The following is a 23,457-nucleotide window of genomic DNA, read 5'->3' as shown; positions in this document are numbered from 1 at the left end:
GCGGAGAAGTATAAAAATGCAAAGCAGCCATTTATGCTGCATATATAAAAAGCTCACATAACTTGATCTGTTAGAGTAATAATCAGTCAAATTATTAATTTAAGGCCCTTTCTGCATCCTTTATTCATGGTGAGTAGTATTTACTCATGCAGGTTTATTCTAGAACTATTTCCACAGCTACCACTCAGGGTTATAAAGAGATAGAAAACCAAGGAAAATGACCAGTATATATTTCTCAAGGTTATGTTGCCAGAGAGGGTAAAAAAAAGGACATTGCTTGTAACAGACAGTCCAAACAGGCCATCTGTGACTAGATGATGCATGATGGCAGCTACAGGCACATGACTTCTACAAAGTACTTAGCCCCAGCTGCTTGTTTCAAAGCAAACAATCAGCATGGAACGAGGCAAGTAAATTCTATTTTGCAGGGGAGGAGCATGAATATTATAAGGTTTACGAAGCACGCTGCCTTCCTTTGACAAAATATAATCTGGAAAAATGAGCTGCATCCCTTTAACTGAGAAATAAAAGATGAAGGAGACACAACACAGACTGTGGAGAATATTAGGCCCCACCCAGATACCGAACCTGACCCAACAGGTCTTGGTAGCCAACAGTGTTCAAAATCAGCCAGGCACCCAGCGCATTTTGAGACTGACAGGGATCAAATTGCAACCGTGTGGAGATCTGGCTGGCCCCTCCAGCTTTCTCAAGCAGGTAAACAGAAGACCCTACTACTGAATGTATCTCCCACCTTTTCCTCCAAAGGAGGACATGGTTCACGACCCTATGAGATAGGTTAAGAGGCTGGGACTGGACCAAGGTCACCCCGTGAGCTTCATGACTGAGTGGGGACATGAACCCTGGTCTCCCAGGTCCTAGTTCATCACTCTAAACCACTATACTGCACTGGCTTCCTAGAGTCTTTCTGCTATGGGGCAACTATATACAGTGGTACCCCGCAAGACAAATGCCTCGGAAGACGAAAAACTCGCTAGACGAAGGAGTTTTTCGTTTTCTTAGCCGCTTCGCAAGACGCATTTCCCTATGGGCTTGCTTCGCAAAACGAAGCTTGCCCCGCAAGCTCCGGGGATAGCAGGGAAGCGCAGCGCGTCTTCCCCGCTGTCCCCGGACCTCTTTTGAAGCAAGGGGCGGCGGGGAGAAGATTGCTTCTCCCCGTTGCCAGCCCTGCAATCTCCGGGGACAGAGGGGAAGGCGCGCGCGCCTTCCCTCTCTCCCCGGACCCATTTTGAACCAAAGGGTGGCAACGGGGAGAAGCGATTCTCCCCGCTGCCCCTTCCCTTGCTTTAAAACAGGTCAGGGGACAGAGGGGAAGGCGCGCGGCGCTTCCCCTCTGTCCCCGGACGGTCTCCATAGGAACACATTGATTGATTTTCAATGCATTCCTATGGGAAACCGTGCTTCGCAAGATGAAAAACTTGCAAGAAGAATAAACTTGCGAAACGAATTAATTTCGTCTTGCGAGGCACCACTGTAAATTAAGTAAATAAATATGGGCAAAGTAAAATGTCACTTAGAGAAGGATCTGAAATATTTTCCGTGAAGCTTGAATTTGTTTTGTTGTGCATTGTCTTACCTGATGTTCTGATGTGTTGTAAAACTGCCTTGATGTTTTTTCTTTAAAATATAAAGCGGTATAGACATGAAACTGACAACAACAACAACAAGCCCCACTGCAGGGAAAATGGCGCCCAAGCACACTGTTGTGGCGACTGTAACTTAGGTTTAAGGTGCCCTTTAGTGATTAGCTTATATATCCGAGTTTCTGACACTGGTAGTCAGTACAGTGGTACCTTGGTTTTAGAACAGCTTAGTTTATGAACAACTTGGAAACAGAACGTTGCAAACCCGGAAGTAAGTGATCTGGTTTGTGAACTTTGCCTTGGAAGCTGAACATGTTCTGCTTCCTGTTGAGTGTGTTCTGTTTGTAAATTGAGTCTTCCGCTGCAAATCATAGGCTTTCTGTTGAGTCTGTCGGCTATTGAGTCCCGAGCACCCACACAACACAGAGGTGATATTTGGAGCTTTTGTTTTTGTGTTTTTGTTTGTGTGGCTTTTTTGTTTTTGTGACTGTGTGGAACCCAGTTCAGCTACTGATTGATTAATTGTGTGACTGCAGAAATGGATAAAAGCCCCCCCATCCAAACAATGACTATCATCCGTGCACGTTTTAGGGATTGTTTTTTAAAGTATGGAACAGATTAATCTATTTTGCATTACTTTCTATGGGAAAGCATGTCTTGGTTTTAGAATGCTTTGGTTTTGGAGCAGACTTCCGGAACGGATTAAGTTTGGGAACCAAGGTACCACTGTAATTCCTGACTATAAGTGGTTTTCACAAATGAAGATTCATGTGGACAATGTCAAGGGACACAGAGGTGGCACAAGATGGAAGCAATTGTCATCCAAAGCCAAATGTGTTCCAAATGCCTTCAGGGCCAATTCAACCCTGGCAGTCTAAAGGGACACTGGGATACAGAGCTCAATTATGTTGGGCAGACAGCTTGCGTTGCCCAGCTGAATAAAGAAATCCCTTTACATGGAAAGGGCACAGCCCCCCATGCGGGCTGACGTCGGTGGGAGCTGGTAGTCCGAAACATCTGGAGAATTCCAGGTTGTTGGTGAAGACTGATACAGAGGGTCGTTGCCGAGTTTATACAAAGCAGTCTCAGTAGAATACTGAATTGAAAAAAACCAGACTGGCAGGAGACCACACAAAGAAGATGGAGGCTTTCTGAGCCAGAGAACAACAGGAGCAGTATACGCGCTTAACATACACCATGCTGAATAGGGTGCTTCATGCAGATTTCTACGAAGAGGGAGACACATGCAAGCCTGCATACAGTGGATATGGTCTGCTCTCCTTAAAAGAACAGTCTTGTTATTCCAGATCTGCACTGTAAGTCTATCCTGTTTCCATGCATGGCTAGTAGCACTGCTCAATTGGAAAGACGGGCCATTGCTTTATATTAGAATACGACCACGATTTGAGTTTTCTCCTTTGTAATTTAGAAGGTATTTTTGGCTGATACTACCCTTTCCGAAAATATGAATCGCATTCCTCGTCCAAGTGTATGTCAAGTAACTGTAATTAAGGGCAAGGAATAGCCATTCGTCAATATATTCTATGGGAGCTTTTCTGTGTGTGCATTTTAAAGAGAACAAAACCTCCCGAAGGACTACCCCTTGAACCAGAGGAAGGATGCCAAACCTGGATTACGTTTTGCTCCTTCCATCAAAGAGATAAAGTTGTTTCTCTCTCTTATCTTAAAAGGAAAGAAATAGAACACATAAACCTCATAGACGTACAAGTAATGTTGTTAAGAGACTACCATAAAGCTACTGGATTTGATTGCATTATCCATGTATTGTGGCAAGCTGAATGTCAACAAACATCGAAGACAAAACTTAAAAACCCAAACTTTCCTGTGGAAACATTATTGCTTTAAATATGAGTCACCCGTGCAAATCAACCAAGAAGGTGATATAAAATCCAAAAGAGCTATATTTTGAAAGGAGGTTATAAATAGGTTGTGTGCGCGCGCATTTTACTTTTCCTACAAACTGAAGTAAAGGAAAAAGCAAATTTATTAAATTCTTAGGGATGAGGCATGGCATTTCCTCCTCATGATATAGCTGCATAATGTAGCTGGAGGAAACAGAAGTGGTTTCTAAGAAGTGACTAAGAATAGGGTTCTTTTAAAAGAAAGAGAGATGAAATCAATAACTAATATGAGGATGTACAAATGCAAAATGTACTATGAACTGCTAGTGACACCAGATGTTCTAAGAAAACCACCTAGGGGGGAACTCGTCTTTTAAAAACCCATGTGTTTACGTTAATCAAAGGGACAAAAGAAGGCCAGTTGAAGAGCTTAGTCTTCTGTTGCTAACAGAAGCGTAAAAATACAGTCAGATTCTTCAAGAAAACTACTAGCATATACTTTTTAATAGTCTATTGCGACATGATAAAAACCAGAATCAAGCTGACTGATATAAAATTGACTGGCAACCAAAGACCATGCTATTATTTGAAGCTGTCATGGGAAGGCAATAAAATTGCTACCAGGTCTCCTCAAGTTACCCTTCAATAAAAAGAAGCCATCGGGGAAATAAGAGGGAAAAGAAAAACATCAAAACCTTTAAAGTTCTTTTTAAGTAAAATTATACTTTGTGGCACCATGCCATCTGCTTCCTGCTTAACAAGAGCCAATTCTACAACTTAAATATCAGCTTTCTAAAACTACCAAGCAAAACTAAATAAATAGATTCTCCTTTAAATATATATATACATTACTTTAAGCTGAATTCATATGGAATAGGCTTAAGCATCCCTGTGGACCATTTCCTTCATGTTACTAGCTGACAATGAAGATTCCCAGGAGGCAGGAATACATAGTTGGCAGGGATCTTTAAAGCAGACACCATTCATACAGAGAACGAAACAGGGGGAATAGATGGTAGAAAAAACCAGGATGAGTACATTTTCAGCAATTTGCCTGCAATCCTCCCCAATGCACCCAGTAAAATGATTTGCAAAGCATTATCCTTAGAAACAGAAGACTTGGTTCAAGTTATCCTTTATTCATTGCTACTGTCAATCTACTAGTGAAAATTAGAGACACCTGTTATTTTATTTTAATCGGACCCTCCCTTGTAGGAACTCAGAATTACATACATGGTTGTTCTCCTGCTTATCTACAACTACAGAGACTGGCTATTGGTCACCCAGTGAGTGGGATTTGAATTCATATCTCCCCAGCCCTAGCACTGCACAACAACTACTACGCCATACCAATGCTTAAATGTTTACACTGGTTAAATGCTGGAAATGTGAGATGATTATATACAAGGACACATATTCAACCAAGAGGAGCCAATCAGGTGTGGCCAACAAATTATATCAGAGATAGAGGCTCCCATCCAGCCTGATAGCTCAGTTGGTAAAGCATGAAACTCTTGATCTCAGAATCGTGGGAGAAGCTCCACATTGGGCAAGAGATTCCTGCATTGTAAGGGGCTGGACCAAATGATCCTTGTGGTCTCTTCCAACTCTAAAATTTTATGATTCCTGAGCAGTGACCACACTGGCTAAAGGGATCTTGTGAGTCCACACCATCTGAAGCGCATCATATTACCTATTCCTGGATTAAATCCATCTCGCATTTATTTAGAAGGCTCAACGTGGAATCCCAGAACCATGTATTTCCTGTCTACAGGGCTTCTCTCTCAAGCCAGCTGCGTGTCAAAATAGGTTGCAAGATGTGTCTAACTTCATATGCATACCTCAAGCTGACATGAGCTCCGCATGCCTGATTTCTGAGGCTTGCCAAACGCTCCGTCTGAATGCCACTTGGACCACCGCCAAAACTCATCTCCATGTGGAGCTCATCATGAGATGGGAGGCTTCTAGTTATGGGAATCAACCAAGAGGCACCAGAATTATGGGTATGGTATGAACAGCCTTTGTTCCTAAGTCAGCTTTTATGCTTCACGACAACACACAATTTCACTCCTCCATTGACAAACCTATTTTGAGTAAAACTCAATATAGGTTTGGATTCAGGAGAGAAGCGCTAACTCCCACCTCCTGAATAGCCTTTCAACTCAAAATTACAAACCAAATGTCTTTCAAGTCACTAGGAATAGATTTACAACCCTGCATTCAAATCTAAAGTGCTTTCTTCCAAGCCCAGCAATTAGGAAAAACAAGTCAGCAAAAGAAAAAGGAGCTGATTTAAACTGGCTTTCCTATATGTTTAAGTAGCAATTCATGGCTTTACAGAACTACTGGTTTTCCATTAGTTATATTAAAGGATGCGTCTAATTCAAAATAATAACGGTTTATGACTGGCATCTGTTTTAAACTAGCACTGTGCAAATAATGGACAGGAGCATAAACCTAAATAAAATATAAATTTATGTAGTGAGCGCTCATTTCAATCAAGGGAATCGGTTTCAATCACCGAGAGAGACAGAAAACCGGTTTCAATCACTGATTCAAAATCAAGGTTTCCATTTAGAAATTCACAAAAGAATCATCATGCAATACTCTCATTATATGCCATTACAATGTATTAGTTTGCAACCAAGCAGAGTTTTTATACAACCAGAGGAGTTAGTCTGCAATTTTTGCTCATGCATTCAATGTATTTATATACTTATTATTATTATTAATTTTATTAGTTATACCCCGCTCGTCTGGCTATATAAGCTATATAACCTCCGTAAGTAGTTTACATTTAAAATACTACTAATAGTAATATTGCACCATAATAGAAAGCAACGACAGAATAACTTTCGAAAAGCTGAATATACACATATTTCTAGAAACCTAAAGTCAACAAGTTTCCTCAATGACTAAATTCCAAAAACAGATGTCTAGAAAAGACCCTATTCCACCTTGCCTAACTTAGAAGACACAGAGTCCCATAGAATTACCTCTGAGGAGGATCCTATTATTACCCAGAGAGATGTGTATAGTCAGAGGTAGTCCTTGATGCTCCGAAGCCTTTTAGGACTTCAAAAGTTAAAAGCAGAATCTTGAAATGGGCATTGAAACATAAAGTACAGAAATTTCAGACTGGTGAGATGCATTTGGTCCCAGTTAGTAACCTTGACATGCCCGGTCTAGGAGATACTACAGCTAACACAACAACATAAGCGACTGCAAAGTGCTTCATGTCACCATGGGCTCCATAGGTTGGCCCAAATCTAATATTGTCCCTAGGACATGAACAGGATTTTTAAGGGGAGAGAGCAGCCTCAAGCAAAAAAATGATGCACATCATCTTCTAAATCACACAAATCACCTGCCAACAGAAGTTCAGGTTGATCAGGATTGAGTTCACTAGCCTTTATCCTATTTATCCCAGGCATCAGTTCAATGCTCCAATACTAACACACCTGAACATGATTAAAAGAAGCAAAGTTGGGTGTCACACTCCTGCTACCACAACCCAAACCCTCAAATGTCTTCACTTAAGTCTTTTCAGGCCTATGTTTAACATTATGAGGAGTTCTGTATACAGTGGTACCCCACAAGACGAAATTAATTCGTTCTGCGAGTTTCTTCGTCTTGCGAATTTTTCGTCTTGCGACTTTTTCGTCTTGCGAAGCACGGATGCACCCTGGTATTAACGGTTTTAAGAAAAAAGAAACAAACTCGCAAGACGTTTTCGTCTTGCGAAGCAAGCCCATAGGGAAATTCGTCTTGCGAAGCAACTCAAAAAACGAAAAACTCTTTCGTCTTGCGAGTTTTTCGTTTTAAGAGGCATTCGTCTTGCGAGGTACCACTGTACAGTGGTACCTTGGTTTGCATATGTCTTGGTTTGCATACGTTTTGGATTACAAACATGTCAAACCCGGAAGTGTGTGTCCCAGTTTGCAACCTTTTTTTGGATTACAACCCAAATTTTTTTGGATTACAATTTTTTGGGGAAGGCCTCATTGGCTAAAGCGTGCCTTGTGTTACAACCTGTTTTGGTTTACAAACAGACCTCCGGAACGGATTATGGCTGTAAACCAAGGTACCACTGTATATTGCAAAAGTATTGCTCCTTACAGAAATGACAGAATTATTATTGTATTATTATATACAAGTATCTAAGATCATTCATATTTGAAAACTAGGTTCCATAACTTTCAATAAACTGGGGCTGGTAGTTTCTAGGCAAACAAAGTCCTATTTAGGCGCACTAATGGTGTGTAAACCTTGCATGCAAGCATGGATGAGTGCGCTAAGCTCCACCTCCACATTGAAGGTGACCGGGAAACTACAATTAATCCAGAATGTGGCAGCGAGACTGGTGAGTCTTGAGTGGCCACTGAGACCATATAGCACTGGTCCTGAAAGACCTTCATTGGCTCCCAGCACGTTTCCGAGCACAATTCAAAGTGTTGGTGTGGACCTTTAAAGCCCTGAACAGCCTTGGCCCAGTATACCTGAAGAAGTGTCTCCACCCCCATCGTTCAGCCCAGACACTGAGGTCCAGCTCCGAGGGCCTTCTAGTGGTTCCCTCTCTGCGAGAATTGTGGTTACAAGGAACCAGGCAGAGGGCCTTCTCGGTAGTGGCGCCCGCCCTGTGGAATGCCCTTCCATCAGATGTCAAAGAAACTATCTGACGTTTAGAAGACATCTGAAGGCAGCCCTATTTGGGGAAGTTTTTTATGACTCATATTTTAATGTATTTTTCATCTTATTTTGGAAGCCGCCCAGAGTGGCTGGGGAAAGCCAGCCAGATGGGTGGGAAATATATAAATAAAAGATGTCCCAGAGGCACCAAACTGGTCATTGTGGGGAACAGAATACCGAACTAAATGAACTTTTCATCTAATGCAAAAAGGCTCTTATTTTGCCCTTGCACCAGAGTTTGGGAATGTCCCAATATTTGCCTGACAAAAGCTCCCAAGATAATAACTAACTAGAGGTCACTATTGTTTCAACTCTACGTAAACTTATCTGAAAGCCTCTCCAGTCCAAATCCAACGCTCTGAGCCTGACACAACACCGACACAACACCGCATGTAAACAAACAAGTTAAAGATTACCCTTGTATGCTCTCATTACTGATTTTATGACCCATGTATTAAACACAATGAGATAAAGTTGACTTTGCAAGTTGTAAATCAATGTCTTTTAATGGTTGCATCAACTAATTGGTTTGCACTTTCATTTAGAAAACAACTGAAGTGGAAATGGAAAACTTCTCCACTTGAAGTTTCCAGTTGCTGATTTCAATTGCCTTGACTGAAGATCCACTTCGCAGGAGATCTACAGAGTAACGTCAAACCATAGTTTAGGACTTTGGGGATGACCTGTCCTCGCCTGCTTTTCCCTCTTGCTTCTGGAGTTAACAGCAAACCATAATTTGTCAATACATTCAAAATGGACAAACCATATTGTTTTAGGCCAAATTATAGTTTGTCTGTTTTTAATGCAATTATTTGCACCTACCTGAAAGTGATAGGGAGAAGGAAATAGCATGAGAACCAATGTCTCATTTCTTCTATCAAAAATGACACAATATGATGCATTATAAACACGGTCCAACATTTACCGATAAAGCTGGCCAAACGCCTTAACTATTAAAAATTATCTAGAATCAAGGACAAGCTTGCAGTGAAACCACTTTTGTGTTAAACTCCAAAGTAGTCAAGATGGTAGGATCATCTCTCCAAACTGAATAAGTTGGCAGCAAAATGTCGGATGGGACACTGTAAGGATGTTCAAAATTATAGACTATGAGGCACAAAATCCCAGCTACATTTATACTGAAGGAACTTTGGGCTTTGTTACCAGTGTTAGAAACTCAGATATAAAAGCTAGGTGCCAAATGGCTCCTTAAACCAAGGTTGCAATCACCAAAACATGATGTCTAGTTGCCATTTCGGGGCCATATGGCTCGAAAATCTTATTTTTCAAATGATGGCCCGACTGTGATTGATTCTCAGTTAAAACATCTGGCTAGATCAGATGACAACCTTGAGCTAGGTTAAGAACTTTCAGAACTTAAAGAAGAAAAGTCATTTTATCTGGGAACAGTCCATATATAAATATTGGCCACCTTTTCTTCTTAATGGTGACTGCTCCTGCTGAGGCTGCAGTGAAAAAGCAATTTGGTTCCAGAAATTCATTCCGAATGGGCAGATAAAATATAAGTGTTAGAATTCTACAGGATGGGGTATTATAGTGTGTGAAAACTAGTAAGATCCATGGATCTCCAAGCAGGCACCTCCAGATGGTGGTGACGTCAGGTGTCATCCTGGCGCCCAGACACCTTTACTTCATCACAAGTGGTCGATAGTCAGGTGCAAAATGCGCCTGGCGAATTTCAAACGCTGTTTGTGGGCCAACAGCAAACCTTGTGTTAAGTCTGGTAAACAATCCTCGCTTGATAGGGAGGAACAGACCACGATCCTGGTCCAGATATCACACTAAGGTGGTTTGCTTAAGCAACTGTGGTGGAGCAAATCGGGTCTGTGTGCACTAGCACACAGCTGGTGCACAGTGTGGTTTATTAAACCTTGGCATATTGTTGCGTGCGAAAGCTGCCAGTATTTCTCTGAATCTGAAATGCTGAGATGTGCTGCTGTCTTTTTACAATGGCCTTGGTTGGTTGATCTTGGGAACAGAATGCTCTACTAGATGGTTCACTGGCTGCAGGGCTGTGTTTTCCTTCTTTCACCAAATTGGTTTTCAGTAAAAGTTCCAAGGGCACAGAGCATATTCTCTGCGATGGGAACAGCAGATCCCATCTTGAGGCAAACTAATTCTATTGGGAAGGTTGTCATCAAACCCCGGCTTAACATTATCATCATTATTGCCAATGTTACTTCATGATCTTTTAAAAAAGATTTTATTTATAAATTTCAGAAGTTTACAAATTAAATACGCAATATATATTTCCAATTAAAATTCATTTATCGTTTGACTTCCCCTTCATCCCTCCACAGTTTCCCCATATTTTCTAATATTGCTGCGTATTCTAATAATCTATACTCTATCCTTCCTGCTTGTTTTACTGCTGTTCTTCATTCAAACCCTACTTACGTTTTTTACATGTTTACAATAGCTCTTTAGATGGTCCAAGAAAAGTTTCCAATCCTCTTCTTGATATCCAATTTTCATGGTTAAATTTTCCAATTTGGCACATTCCATCAATTTTAACTGCGAATCTTCTTTTGTTGGTACCACCTCATCTTGCCATTTCTGCATATATAGTATTACTCTTGCTGACATTGTGGCATAGAAGAGTAATTTCATCTGCCTTTTGGGAACACCCACCCCAATTTTCCCTAAAAGAAATGCTTCTAGGGTTTTTTGGGAAGTTACTTTAATTTTTTTCTTTACCATCTCCCAACAATCCTTAGCCATTCTACAAGTCCACCCCACATATGGTAAAATGTACCTTCAACTTCTTCACATTCCCAACAGATACTTAGATTTATACATTTTTCCCAATTTGCTTTATGTCAGATACCATCTATGGATCATTTCCATAAAATTTTCTTCCAGCGCATAACATGCTGCGAATTTCAAATTCGGTTTCCACAGTTCCCCCCACAACTCATTCTGGATAATATGTCCCACCATCCCTAGCCCAATGGATCACAGCAGAACATCACAACATGATCAATCTTACATCTTGGATGATGGACTCAAGGACATCCTGATCAAATTTGCAGATGGCACCAAACTGGGAGGGGTGGCTAACACCCCAGAGGACAGGATCACACTTCAAAACGACCTTGACAGATTAGAGAACTGGGCCAAAACAAACAAGATGAATTTTAACAGGGAGAAATGTAAAGTATTGCACTTGGGCAAAAAAAATGAGAGGCACAAATACAAGATGGGTGACACCTGGCTTGAGAGCAGTACATGTGAAAAGGATCTAGGAGTCTTGGTTGACCACAAACTTGACATGAGCCAACAGTGTGATGCGGCAGCTAAAAAAGCCAATGCAATTCTGGGTTGCATCAATAGGAGTATAGCATCTAGATCAAGGGAAGTAATAGTGCCACTGTATTCTGCTCTGGTCAGACCTCACCTGGAGTACTGTGTCCAGTTCTGGGCACCACAGTTCAAGAAGGACACTGACAAACTGGAACATGTCCAGAGGAGGGCAACCAAAATGGTCAAAGGCCTGGAAACAATGCCTTATGAGGAACGGCTAAGGGAGCTGGGCATGTCTAGCCTGGAGAAGAGGAGGTTAAGGGGTGATATGATAGCCATGTTCAAATATATAAAAGGATGTCACATAGAGGAGGGAGAAAGGTTGTTTTCTGCTGCTCCAGAGAAGCGGACACGGAGCAATGGATCCAAACTACAAGAAAGAAGATTCCACCTAAACATTAGGAAGAACTTCCTGACAGTAAGAGCTGTTCGACAGTGGAATTTGCTGCCAAGGAGTGTGGTGGAGTCTCCTTCTTTGGAGGTCTTTAAGCAGAGGCTTGACAACCATATGTCAGGAGTGCTCTGATGGTGTTTCCTGCTTGGCAGGGGGTTGGACTCGATGGCCCTTGTGGTCTCTTCCAACTCTATGATTCTATGATTTATTCTTTTAAAAGGAAAGGAAATCTTGATCAGCTGGCTTGATTACATGCAGCATGAACAGGAGTGCATTAGAAAGCAAAACATGCAGATGCAAAGGAAGGGTAGATGCTAGCAGAATTATTCATCTGGGGTTTTCCAAAGAGGCGCCAAAGAGTTTCCCTCAACCTCCACATTCTTTCACTGCATATTTGTGTGCAATCAGGATCCTGAACAATGTCTGTGAATAGGGAATCAGGGAATTAGTCAATGGATTAATTTGTGGTGGAGCACATCCTTTGTATGCAAAAAGTCCCAAGTTTAATCCATTACATCTTCAGATAGACCTGAGAAAGACTTTTGTCTGCAAATGCCTCTCAGTGTGTGGACAATACTGAGCTTGATGGTCTGACTAGGTATAACACAACTTCCCAGAAGATTTGATTCCAATTTGATTCCAATTAAAAAGCTGTAAGCTCAATGAGTTCATAGCATGAGCTATGAACCGGGTGTTCCTATTTCAGCTGAGCCTTTAATCACTGGTCCCACATCAATGATTAAACCAAACCATGGTTAATAAACCATGGTGTAATTTGAGCGTCAGTCCCTGACCCAGTAACTTAACCATAGTTTAGGGAAGGGTTTCCCAAACTTGGCCCTACAGTTGCTTTTACTACAATTCCCATCATCCCTGATCACTCGTCCTGCTAGCTAGGGACGATAGGAGATGTAGTCCAAAAACAGCTGGAGACCCAAGCTTGGGACACCCTGGTTTAGGGTCATGTGTGAACCAAGCCACTGGGTGGCTAAAGACAAACTGCAATTTCTTAGCCTCAGACCTCCACCTGTAATTTAATAACATTGCCCTCTATTGCAGTTATAAAGCTTATTGAGATTGATAAATATGAAGTGCTTTGAACACTTAAGAAACTGCTCTATAAATGTATAACTTGCCATTCTGTATGCGCTGTCACACTGCTTAAAGAATGATATAAGACTTTTATTGCTGCTTATACGTCAGAATTTGTGCATGAGTCTGTTGGCATGGCTCATCAGGGTCCATTATTTAGCAGCTAAGGCAGTGTGCTGGTCTCGCAAGATGACTCTTTGCTGTAGCCTACATACTCTCTTTCCAAAGAGTATGGATTGAGAAATGGATATGAGAAATGGATTGGTTGGAAGCAAATTCTGGTAATGAGCCCCTTTTGCCTGACACAGATATTTTGTCCATACTGAAAGCTTCGTCACCTGAATGCAGTGCACCTGGGTTTAATGGTGGTGTTGAAACGCTTCACAAAAGTGGTGCAATACAGTGGTACCTTAGTTCTCAAACTTAATCCGTTCCGGAAGTCCGTTCCAAAACCAAAGTGTTCTAAAACCAAGGCGTGCTTTCCCATAGAAAGTAATGCAAAATGGATTAATCCGTTCCAGACTTTTAAAAACAACCCCTAAAACAGCAATTGAACATGAATTTTACTATCTAACGAGACCATTGATCCATAAAATGAAAGCAATCATCAATGTACTGTACTATAAAATAAATAAAACAGTACTGTAGATGATAAAAATTAAAATTATTTTTTTCCTTACATGTACTGCTAATCATTGTTTGGATGGGGGCTTTTATCCATTTCTGCAGTCACACAATCAATCAATCAGTAGCTGAACTGGGCTCCACAGAGTCACAAAAACATCACAAAAACGAAGTCACAAGTCAGTCCCATAAAACGAAGAACAAGTCACAGTCAAAACACCGAAAAAGCCACAAAAACGCAACAATATAGCAAAGACAAAAGGTCCAAATATCATCTCAGTGTTGCATCAGTGCTTGGGACTGAACAGCCGACAGTCAACAAAAACGTTGACAGCTATGCTTAGGGGTCCCTTCCAACTCTACAATTCTATGAATGAGACTTGACCCTCCAACAGCTGTTTCTACAAAGCAGGATAATAAAAATAAAAATCCATTGCTGTTTCTAGTGTTAAGGGGATCCTTCAAGAATCTTTTGCCTTTCCTGTTACTAAAGCACTTGCTTATGTTAAACAAAATTAAAAAAAAAGTATAAACGTTTCAAGTGGAGTTTTAAGTCAGGAATTCTAAGCAATATTTATTATTTCAAAAACAGATTCAAGAGTGGGAATTAATCTAGATTAATTTTAAATGGAGTATCAGAGTTTGAACCTATATAATATTATGATTTCTGGGTCATACCACCATAGCCCATAAAAGTTTCCAGAGTCTTATCTTCATGAAATTCAAGTACCCTAACCCTTAACCCCTTCAGAAAACAATGTAATTTCCACACATTTTTGTGTGTGTTTTGTTCTCAATGTGGCAACAACTTGGTTCTCACCCAGTTGATGCTTTTAGACTAGATTATAACAATCCAGCTGGCTCATCACATTTCCCAATGCAATGTTATAATGCCTCATTCCCATTTGCTAAAAACCTATTGCTTCATCTCCAACCCAGTATGTTCATTTCATTATTATTATTATTATTATTATTTAAAAAAGATGCTCCTGTAAATATCAGGATGTAATTGTTGATATTTAAACAGTGTTTCTCGTTTTCTAACAAAAGGTTCACAAGTTTTTTGCAGGCAGAGATATATACTGGAAGATGGGTTTGGGGGCTTAAGTGATTGTTGGAAAAAGTAGCTTTCCAATTATCACAGACCTGCCAGGAAAAGCAGAAATGCATTATGTGTTAATGATCACAACCAGGGGTCCACGCTTAACTCTTTTGTCAGAACTACAGCAGATCCTCCCCGCAGCTTCACCATTAACATGTCTGTTTCCTGTCAGCCTACTCAAGAGATAATGCCATTTATCTCAAGGCAACACAAGACCAGTCATTAGCTTCAATAACAGACCTCAAACAAAGGCAGGAAGATGGGTTTTTTTTTTCCAAGGTGCACAGTCTGCAGCCAAGAATCCTATTGCCTAACAGTTCAGAAATTCAGCTTTTGTCTTTCAAATGATTTTCTGCACCTAATGCAACAATTTCAGTTAACTTTCTTAAAGAGTCTGTTTCCTGGAAATTTCAGCGAGCAGCTTTTATCATGTATACCATTAGGTAATTGGTAATAACCTACTAAAATTATCCTTTGGGAATGTTTTCTCCTCCTGCACCTCCCCGTTTCCCTTTTTTTCCTCTCTCTTGCCTCTGGGGAGGAGGGAATGGACAGAATAATTCAAGCACTTGCTGAATAATGAGATCTTTGAAAAGCTGGCCCTTGTTGGGCTGCTGGAGCTGATTCCCTGTTCTAAAATTAAGCTTTTCTTAAAAGTATAGAGGTTTGAAATATACGTATGGGCACACATTGTCCCTGGCTTTCTTGTATTCTAGAAATTCATTGCCTTTCTACAAAGTTACAGGTCAATGTTTTAAATAATAATAAAAAGTGGGGGGAGGGGAATGTTAGCAAATCTCACGTTTGTTCAACTCATGTTTTTTTTATATTGCAAACTGGGAACAGATGGTACATTGTGTGTTACTTCAAATCTGGTTATTTTACACCTTTGTGGTTACACAAGAGTTTTGCTTAGCATTTTTAAAATGCGTTTTCATTTATTGGGCTTTAAACTGCTTCTTCGCTCAAAAAAATATTTATATACTCCTAATTAAAGCACGCAAACCAAGCTGAACCTAAACACATCCTAAAATTCCTTTCATTTCTTTTACTGGGCATTCATGAAGTTGTTGGTTTTTAAAATATATATATATATATGGTAAGATTGAGTAATGTCCTGTGTAAAATTTACATGCCCCCCCAAGTGGTTCACAACAACCACATTCCTTTCGATGCTTCGCTTTATGCATGTCTCAGGGCCCATTGTTTCAGTGTTACTTTAACCTTGCAGAGGAATTCAATACAGAATGAATCTGGCCTGAGAGGTCACTGGGTTCATACAGAAAGCTTTCCTCGGCCAAAGGCCACCACCTCTTCACCTAGACCCCGAAAAACGTCGTCACACTACTAGACAGCGCTATAGAGCATTAAGAACCCAGAGCAGCGCTGATTATGAAGCGCCCAAGAGTTATCAATGTTTTCGACAGCTAAATCCCTTATGTAGCTTTCAAAACAGTTTGCTGTCCAGCAACAATGGACTTTGTTCCTTAATTACAACCAGTGACCTTTCTGCCCTTTGCTTCTCCCGGCAGTGAATAAATGGCCCCTAAACAGCAGCATTAGCCGGCATATTAAAACACACACATCTTCATAAACTCATAGGCTAGCGTTTGCACATCACGTTAAAGTTGCTGGTGTGCACAGAGTTTTGCTCCTGGCTCCAATGCGCTTGGAGGTACCAACCCAACCAAGAAACCAAAGAACGTTGTGTTGCCCTAACCTGGGATTTTGGGTTTGCCCCCCCAAAAAAACCAAACTGCAAGCAGTAAGAAGAGAGAAATCTTTGCCTACCACTTGTGATCGCCTGGAGCAGAAAACTTGTGGTTCATTGCTCTAGGAGCGAGAGAGGAGAACTTTGGAGAACTGTACATTAGCTGGTTCAGATTATACCATAGTTTAACGTTGACTGTGGTTTAGTATGACGTGCGAACCAGGCCATTAAGTCAAAACACATTCTTAAGAAAAACGTGTCAAGTGTCCCATGACGGTACAGAAAATGCGAAAAGCTGGCCACAATAATCAGCCGCTAGCAACTGCATGTTAGTAGGCTATGGGTGTGTGTTTTTATACACACACTGTACCAGTTTTGGTAAACATACACAATGAACAATTACTGCACACACAGCATATAAATCAAATGGGAAGTACTTGAAGACTACTTAACATTTTCACAGGGTAACAGCAGCAGAAATTGATAAACCATAATAGAAAGGAGCACTCATGTTGATTAGCAATTTCTGTAACTTCCTACAAAACAGTTGGTATTTGGCAATGATGAAAGGGGCCAGATTTTAACATTCCAAGTCTGACATGAGTATTTGGCCTACCTGTCACAACTGGACACTCAAACCTTTCCCATTGTTTTACTTATTTACACATGTCGGTGGTGTGTTAACCACCCAATGGGCTGAACAAATATGTAACCTCAGACGTTTTTTAAATTCCAAGATACTCACATCTTCTGCCTACACAACAAGGGAGTGGCATCTCTTAAGAGGAAGACACGCATTGGATTCAGTTGGGCGTGATTTTGCGTGACTTTCTGCAGTACAGAAACAGAAGAAGCAAACCTCCAAATAGACTCTTTAAGCAAAACGTTAAAATTAAATAGCAATTATGCCTCTTGGGAATCTGCTCTCGGCTTTTGCCATTGTGGCTGTTGCTTTTTAGAGAGCTAAGCGCCGTCACAGACGAGAAGACAAAGGTTTTGAATATTCAGTTATTAATAAATTTGAGAACCTATTTAAAGGGAGATGCCAGTTTAAGTGTGGAAATTGATTCAGCCACCCACTGCTGGAAAATCCATGCCAAGTCCTAAAGGGATGCTATTTGTGTGCTGGTCACGTATCTACTACATCTTTGGACAGAGGAAAGATTCGATTTTAATTTCCCAAATATATCTTCTTGTTTTTCCTATGCTTGGTTATGTTTTTTTAAAAAGAGAGAGAGAAAGGGGAGGAGAAGGAAACAGCACCACAAAGTGCCACATCCTTTTGCAGCAAGGTTTCACATTCAGACACATATTATTTGATTGAAAGGAATTTCTCCCTGAAGTAAAAAAAAACCTGAAGGATGCTTTTAGACAGTAAGCCAACACACCAGTGTGGCAGACAATGGGGCAGCACTGCAGGGCTCTAACAAGTGAAGTCATTAAAGTCAGTTTGAGCCAACAGCAGTGGGTGTTACTGGTAATTCAAACTCCACCGATTCTATAAAGGCAAGTGCTGAAATAAGAAGTGCTCCTTTGGCAAAAGGAGGGAGAGGGGGGAAAAAACAGCTCCTCCAGACAGGTTTGTTCCTAGTTTACACATTACCTCATTTACATTACACTGGCTGAAATGTACTTTGCTTGTATATGAATTCATTCCTCATATAATTTCCTGTGTGACTGGAATGAAAAGGAACACACACACAAGGGGGGCGGGTGGGAAGGAGGGAGGGAGGGAGGAAAACCACACCACTGTCTAATCTCTTGTTGCCATGACAGCAGCCTTTGAGATACTGAAATGTTCAGATTGCCAGCTAAACAAAATTGTTGAATGTGAACATTTGGCTGAAAGATTAAAAGGCTAAGGAGGTTAGGAAAGGGCAGCACCTCCCACATTCCAGCCATCCACTGAATCCAATCAAATGGCTCTGACTCTTTAACCACAAGCATTGTGAAGACTGGATTAGGGCAATTTATCTAGATAGTTAAAGCAGATTAGAGAACTGCAATTTGAAGGCTATTGGCAACAAAAGCAAGTGCCTACTGTACTGAGTTAATAAAAAACACACACACAACAACAACAACACTGGAGCCTGAGATTTTAGGGCAGCTTTCAGAGCACAGCAGAAGCATTTCACTAAGCCAGAACACAGACTGCACTTTATACCTTAGGAAGTCAACCAATCTGGGTCTCTCTCTCTCTCTCCCACCCCCAAACTCCCCACACATCTGCAGCTAGGAAAGAATTACACAGAGACCATTCAGAGCCATGTTTGCAAGCGAAGAAGGAGGACACAACCAGAACTCAACACTCTAAATGAGAGAGAAGGCTGTGCTGATTACGTTGCAGGCAAATGGGATCTTGTCCAAACTGTAATTTGCAAAAAAAAAAAATAATAATCAAACAGGCATTTGCTACAGCGAGATCATTTTGAGCATGTCTTAGGGATGCGGGGGGAATTAACAAGCACAGGATTCTCTAGAGAATTATGCGCCGCACCAGAGTCACAGACCTGGCCCAACACAGCCAGTGCTCCTGAACACCTGTACACAACTTTCCTGCACTCAACGCAGAAAGTTCTCCAGCTCTGAAACTTGAAATGGGAATGATGTCTGAATGATTACATGCAATCATGTCGCCGGCTATTACCCAGCAGGGCTCTTTCTGGAGTGGGGAACAGGGGTTGGGGGTTGGGGAGGGGTTGTCTTTGTTTAAGCAACCTGTAGAATTAATTTGACTCTTAATTATAAGCCAACAATAGCTCCCTCGATGACAAAGGAACCTTCTGTCCTCTGGATGCAGAACAATCCTTGCTTACACCAAAGGCTGCCCCAGTGAGCAATAACAATAGCCCAGAGAAACCAGTCCCCTCCACCTCCCTTCACAATGCAAAGCCATTTATCCTTCGCAGAGAACATCCTTCAGACTTCAGTGGGGAGGGAGAAAAACACACACACATTTTTCAACGACTCAACAAACAGGCAGCTCACATGAAGGAACTCCTTGAGAATGCAGATAAGAGAAGGAGACTGCTGGGCAGAGGACAACATGTTTTCCTATATTTGGAAAAGAGGGTTTTGCACACACAGATCTGGGTACAGCGCGGACCCCCTCCCCCACTGCCCTCCTTCCAAACAGGTTATCCGCACACCGCATGCCTGCTGACAAAGCACTCCTTATGGCAGTTTCTGAATTATGTAGGGCTTCCTACATAATGTAGGAGCAGCAGTGACTCTCCCACCTCCCCAAAAAACAAAAATACAATAACTCTTTGGGATTATTCTTTCAACCCATGGCAATAGAAGATTCCAATATCTGCTCTTCATCCTTTGTTGCTGTTGTGGGGGTAGGAATTTCTCGACACCTGGGAAAAAGGGACACCACCACTTTTTTCCCCTTTGAGTGTAGGCAATGAAGAACCCACAAACAGATATGCAATTTCAAACAGCAAGATTAACAGACACCAAAGCCAACACTAATAAAGAACCACAATGCATTGGTATTTTCCCCCGGAACAACAACAACAAAAATACCCAAACAAACCGCAAACAGGTAAGATTTACTCCAGGGTGCCAAGAGGTGACTGGGGGAAACCGAGAAGGGGAGTTTGAAATGTTATACGCAAACAGAAGCTGGGCAAGAGTTGTGGGAAGTTTCATCAAACAACAAGGAAGGGGCGGGAAAGCACATGGTCTTACCTTTTCTGTTTTCAGCTTCTTGATTCTCCTGTGGCTGTCCTCCTCCTCCTCTTCTTTCTTTACCATGAGAGAGTTCCCCATTAACCCTGAATCTGGGGCGCTTTTGCTCACATCCCCCACGGCGGAGGCGGCGCAGTTGAAAGGGCTGTTGCTCCCAACCCCACCTCCCTTGGTCCCAAAGCCATACAAGTGCCCAGGGGGAGGTTGGCTCCCGTTGTTGTTGTTGTGTCCCTGCTGCAGGTCAAGCTGCTTGTCCTTCCTGGATTTCCCTCCATCCTTATCCCGCTTGGAGCCTCTGCTGCCCTGGGCTTTACCTGCCTTCTCCTCTTTATTATTTTTCCCACAGGAAGCAATCGCACTGCTGCTGCCGTTGTTGTTGTTGTTGCTGCTGCTGCTGGTGTTGCTATTGCCATTTGAGTTGGCGCTCACACTTTGACCCAGCGCTGAATTCATGCCAGCCGCCTCGCCTGAGCGCCCTTGGGCTTCCTGCCTCTTGCCAGCGCTGATTTCAGGAATCCCATACAAGGCAGAAGAAGAGAGAGATTTACTAGCATCCTTCGAAGTTTTACTCCTTTTCACTTTTGATTTGCTCGTTTCTTTGTGTGAAGAATTCCCCTGCGGGGCGGGGGGCTGGACGGAAGCAAATTTTAGGCCATCAGCTAAGGCGGAGGTAGCGTTCACCCCACTGGAAGCGAGACCCCCACAATCCTTGGAACTCGAGGAATTATTCATCTCAAATTTCTGTCTGTCCTTCTCCAAATCAGCATCCAAATCGATGATTAAATTCCCAACCCCAATTTCCCAGTCATCACCACTGTCATAAGCATCAACCGTGTTTGGATCCACACCTTTGCCAGCAGCGGAAGTGTTCAATGACATCCTGAATATGAGACCTCTGGAGTAAAAATCAGACGAACTTTCCTTTGGAGATGAGGGGACATTCGTTTATCTCCGTGGGCCTTTTTAAAATGTAATTCTTCTCGCCTTCCTTCCCCAGGTATATTTGGGTAGATACCCTGAAGTCCAGGTCCACCTTTTCCTGCGAGGAAGGGGAAAAGTCGAATATTTCTTGGCTGGGTGTTACCAGAATATAATAAAATTAAAAATATAGAGGCAAGGGAGACAGAAAAGACACTCCATATATTAATTTTAAAGAGGTCTGATAAACTGAAGCCTTTGATAATGAGCATCTTCCCTAGAGTAGCATCCCATCATCCACTCTTTAAAACGGCATGTACCAAAAACAAAAACCACAGGAAAAAACAAAACAAAACCCTTTTAAAGTTGACAGATTTAAATCCACAAAAAAAAAATACCAAGCAGTGAATGTGATTCTGGATCACTTAGGCACAAAGAGAGAGAGAGCAGCTTCCCTCCCAAAATGCATTCCAAAAATTTTGTTATTTTAAACCAGCCCCCTTCAAGTTTTGTGACTTTTCTCTAGATTAGATTATCTTGTTTCTGTGAGGGAGGCGGGGACGGAGGAGGTTACTGACACACACAAAAAGAGCCAATGAAAGTGCATATTCATTTTAGCATTTTTTTGTTTACCTGAGGGAAGGTGAATGCACCATTTCTGTTTAAAATGCACAGAAGATAACATTACTAAAAGTGGTCCTAATGTCGTCTTAGGTCACCCACGGCTCCATCTGTTAAATATAGTATTACTGACTGTACAGGAAACTGATTAAGACATACACTTTAAATGATCTACTTCCAAGGCGGCCTCTAACCGCAAATGAGTGTGTGTTTGACACAGCTCAGCTAAAATTATTTTCAAAGGAATCTGCCCATTTCCAATGGCTGAGTGTCCAAATATTTACATACATATTACGTACATTGCTTACCTTTAATCCTTTATCATTTTTTTTTATTTAAAAAAAAATAAGCCAGCAAATCAAAATTCTCTCCTCACTGGTCTCAGCAAAAAAGTCAACTCCCCCATTTCATTTTGCTTAAAAAAGCGAGTGATCACGTAGAAGAAACCAAAGTAACATTTCTGCCAGAGTAATCGTCGAGGAACATATACATATTTCCACTTTGGCAATGAGGGGGAAAACAGAGGTCCCCCCCCCCCGCACACACACACAAAACTACCACCACCTTTTATTTGGAGATTTGGTGTTTTTTTCCCCCTCCTTAAAATATTTGGTTGCTCACAACTTCACAGGCTTGCAAGGTAGCATTTCACATTCACAACATCGGAAGCCCTCAAGCACCCCCCAGGAAAAAAGAAAAATCCTTTTCTCCCCTCCCTTGCTGGAGCAAAGCACCAAGATGATGTGATTGTAGCAAAAAAAAAAATATAAAAATTTAAAAGGTTGCAAAATTGTTTTCCTCCAACTTCACATCCCGTCTTCAGTTCCAGATTCTGCTGCCATCCTGATCAGTAAGTAATGATCCCATGAAAGAAAACCTACAGGCGTCCGGGTTGTTACAAGGCAGAATGTGCTAACATCGGGGAAAATTAGTGAAAGAGAGGGAGGGGGGCAGAGAGAGGACTGAAAATCTGGGCTGGATTCCGCCTGTTAGTCGGGAAGTGGCATTCCCCCCCCCCTCCTCCCGTCCTGACAGATCTGACTTCTTGAACTAACTTGAGGGGGAAAGAGGGAGGGAGAAAGAGAGAGAGAGAGAGAAGGAAGGGGGAGGGAAAGAGAGGAAAAGGGAGGGAATAAAAGCAGAGCCTGATAAACCAGTTATCAGAAGATTTGGTGGGAGTGCAGATGGAAAGGGAGCCTTTGCAAAAAGAAAAAAAAGGAAGCAAAATATTCCCACCATTTAAAGTTTAAAGGGGGTGGGGAATCGGATTGCAATTGCTTTTCAGGGTTTGGGTGTTTGCAGGCGTGAGTAAGTCATGTGGTGGGTAATTCAGTAATTAAGAGTCCAGAGATATAAAAATGGGCGACCTTGTTTTCAGGACAGAGGGTTTTTTTTCCTCTCTCTCTCTCTCTTTCTCTTTCTCTTTCAGAATCGTTCCAGCAAACCCTGGTTCATCGTTTTCATTTATTCCCCCCCTCCTCCTCCTCGCCTTGGCTGGGTATTTTTTAATTAGCTGGCGCTTGGAAAGCTAAAAGCTGTAATGAATTGCGGAGAGATTGGAAAAGCGGAGCGTTGCATGTATGTTCGGGGAGGGGGAAGGGTGGAAAAAAATAGAGAGAGAGGCAGGCGAGAAAGAAAGAAGGAAGGAAAGAACGCAGCAGGCAAGGAGGAGGAGGAGGGCGCGGGAGAGCGGGGGATGGGCGAGGGAGAAGGAGCCACCAACCACCTAAAAGGAGCGATTTTGTTACAGTTCAAGCTTTTCACATCACGTGAGGATCAAGGGCTCAATTGGTCGTCGTGAGAACAAAAAAAAAAAAGGG

At 41.8% G+C, this 23,457-nt stretch overlaps 2 protein-coding genes across 5 annotated transcripts in view; one reads left to right on the top strand and one right to left on the bottom strand.

The window, feature by feature from the left end:
• The window catches only part of ZNF608 (zinc finger protein 608), a gene marked incomplete at its 3' end in the record, with an annotated part of 124,996 nt that overhangs the window by 100,340 nt on the left and 1,199 nt on the right, over positions 1-23,457 (bottom strand). The window contains exons 1-2 of one of the 4 annotated variants that reach the window (XR_014556064.1): positions 21,946-23,344; positions 20,099-21,137 (exon numbers count right to left, since the gene is read on the bottom strand). Coding sequence is in view for 3 of the 4 variants with exons in the window: in XM_083702183.1 (XP_083558309.1) it covers positions 20,099-20,977 (879 nt within the window). Of the gene's footprint in view, positions 1-20,098; positions 21,138-21,945; positions 23,345-23,457 lie in introns of those variants that run through there. The other 3 variants (XM_083702183.1, XM_083702181.1, XM_083702182.1) reach the window with 3 other exon arrangements.
• LOC310826960 (uncharacterized protein) overlaps positions 11,229-23,457 on the top strand; it is a 430,074-nt gene continuing 417,845 nt past the window's right edge. Inside the window, exon 1 of the mRNA XM_083702449.1 lies at positions 11,229-11,897. Coding sequence (XP_083558575.1) covers positions 11,307-11,897 — 591 coding nt within the window. The 5' untranslated portion in view covers positions 11,229-11,306. The remainder of the gene's footprint in view (positions 11,898-23,457) is intronic.

This window comes from Podarcis gaigeae, assembly GCF_964106915.1.
Source record: "Podarcis gaigeae genome assembly, chromosome: 11".
NCBI lineage: Eukaryota > Metazoa > Chordata > Lepidosauria > Squamata > Lacertidae > Podarcis > Podarcis gaigeae.
Note: the sequence above shows the minus strand (reverse complement) of the source record. Positions and strands in the feature narration are given on the sequence as shown.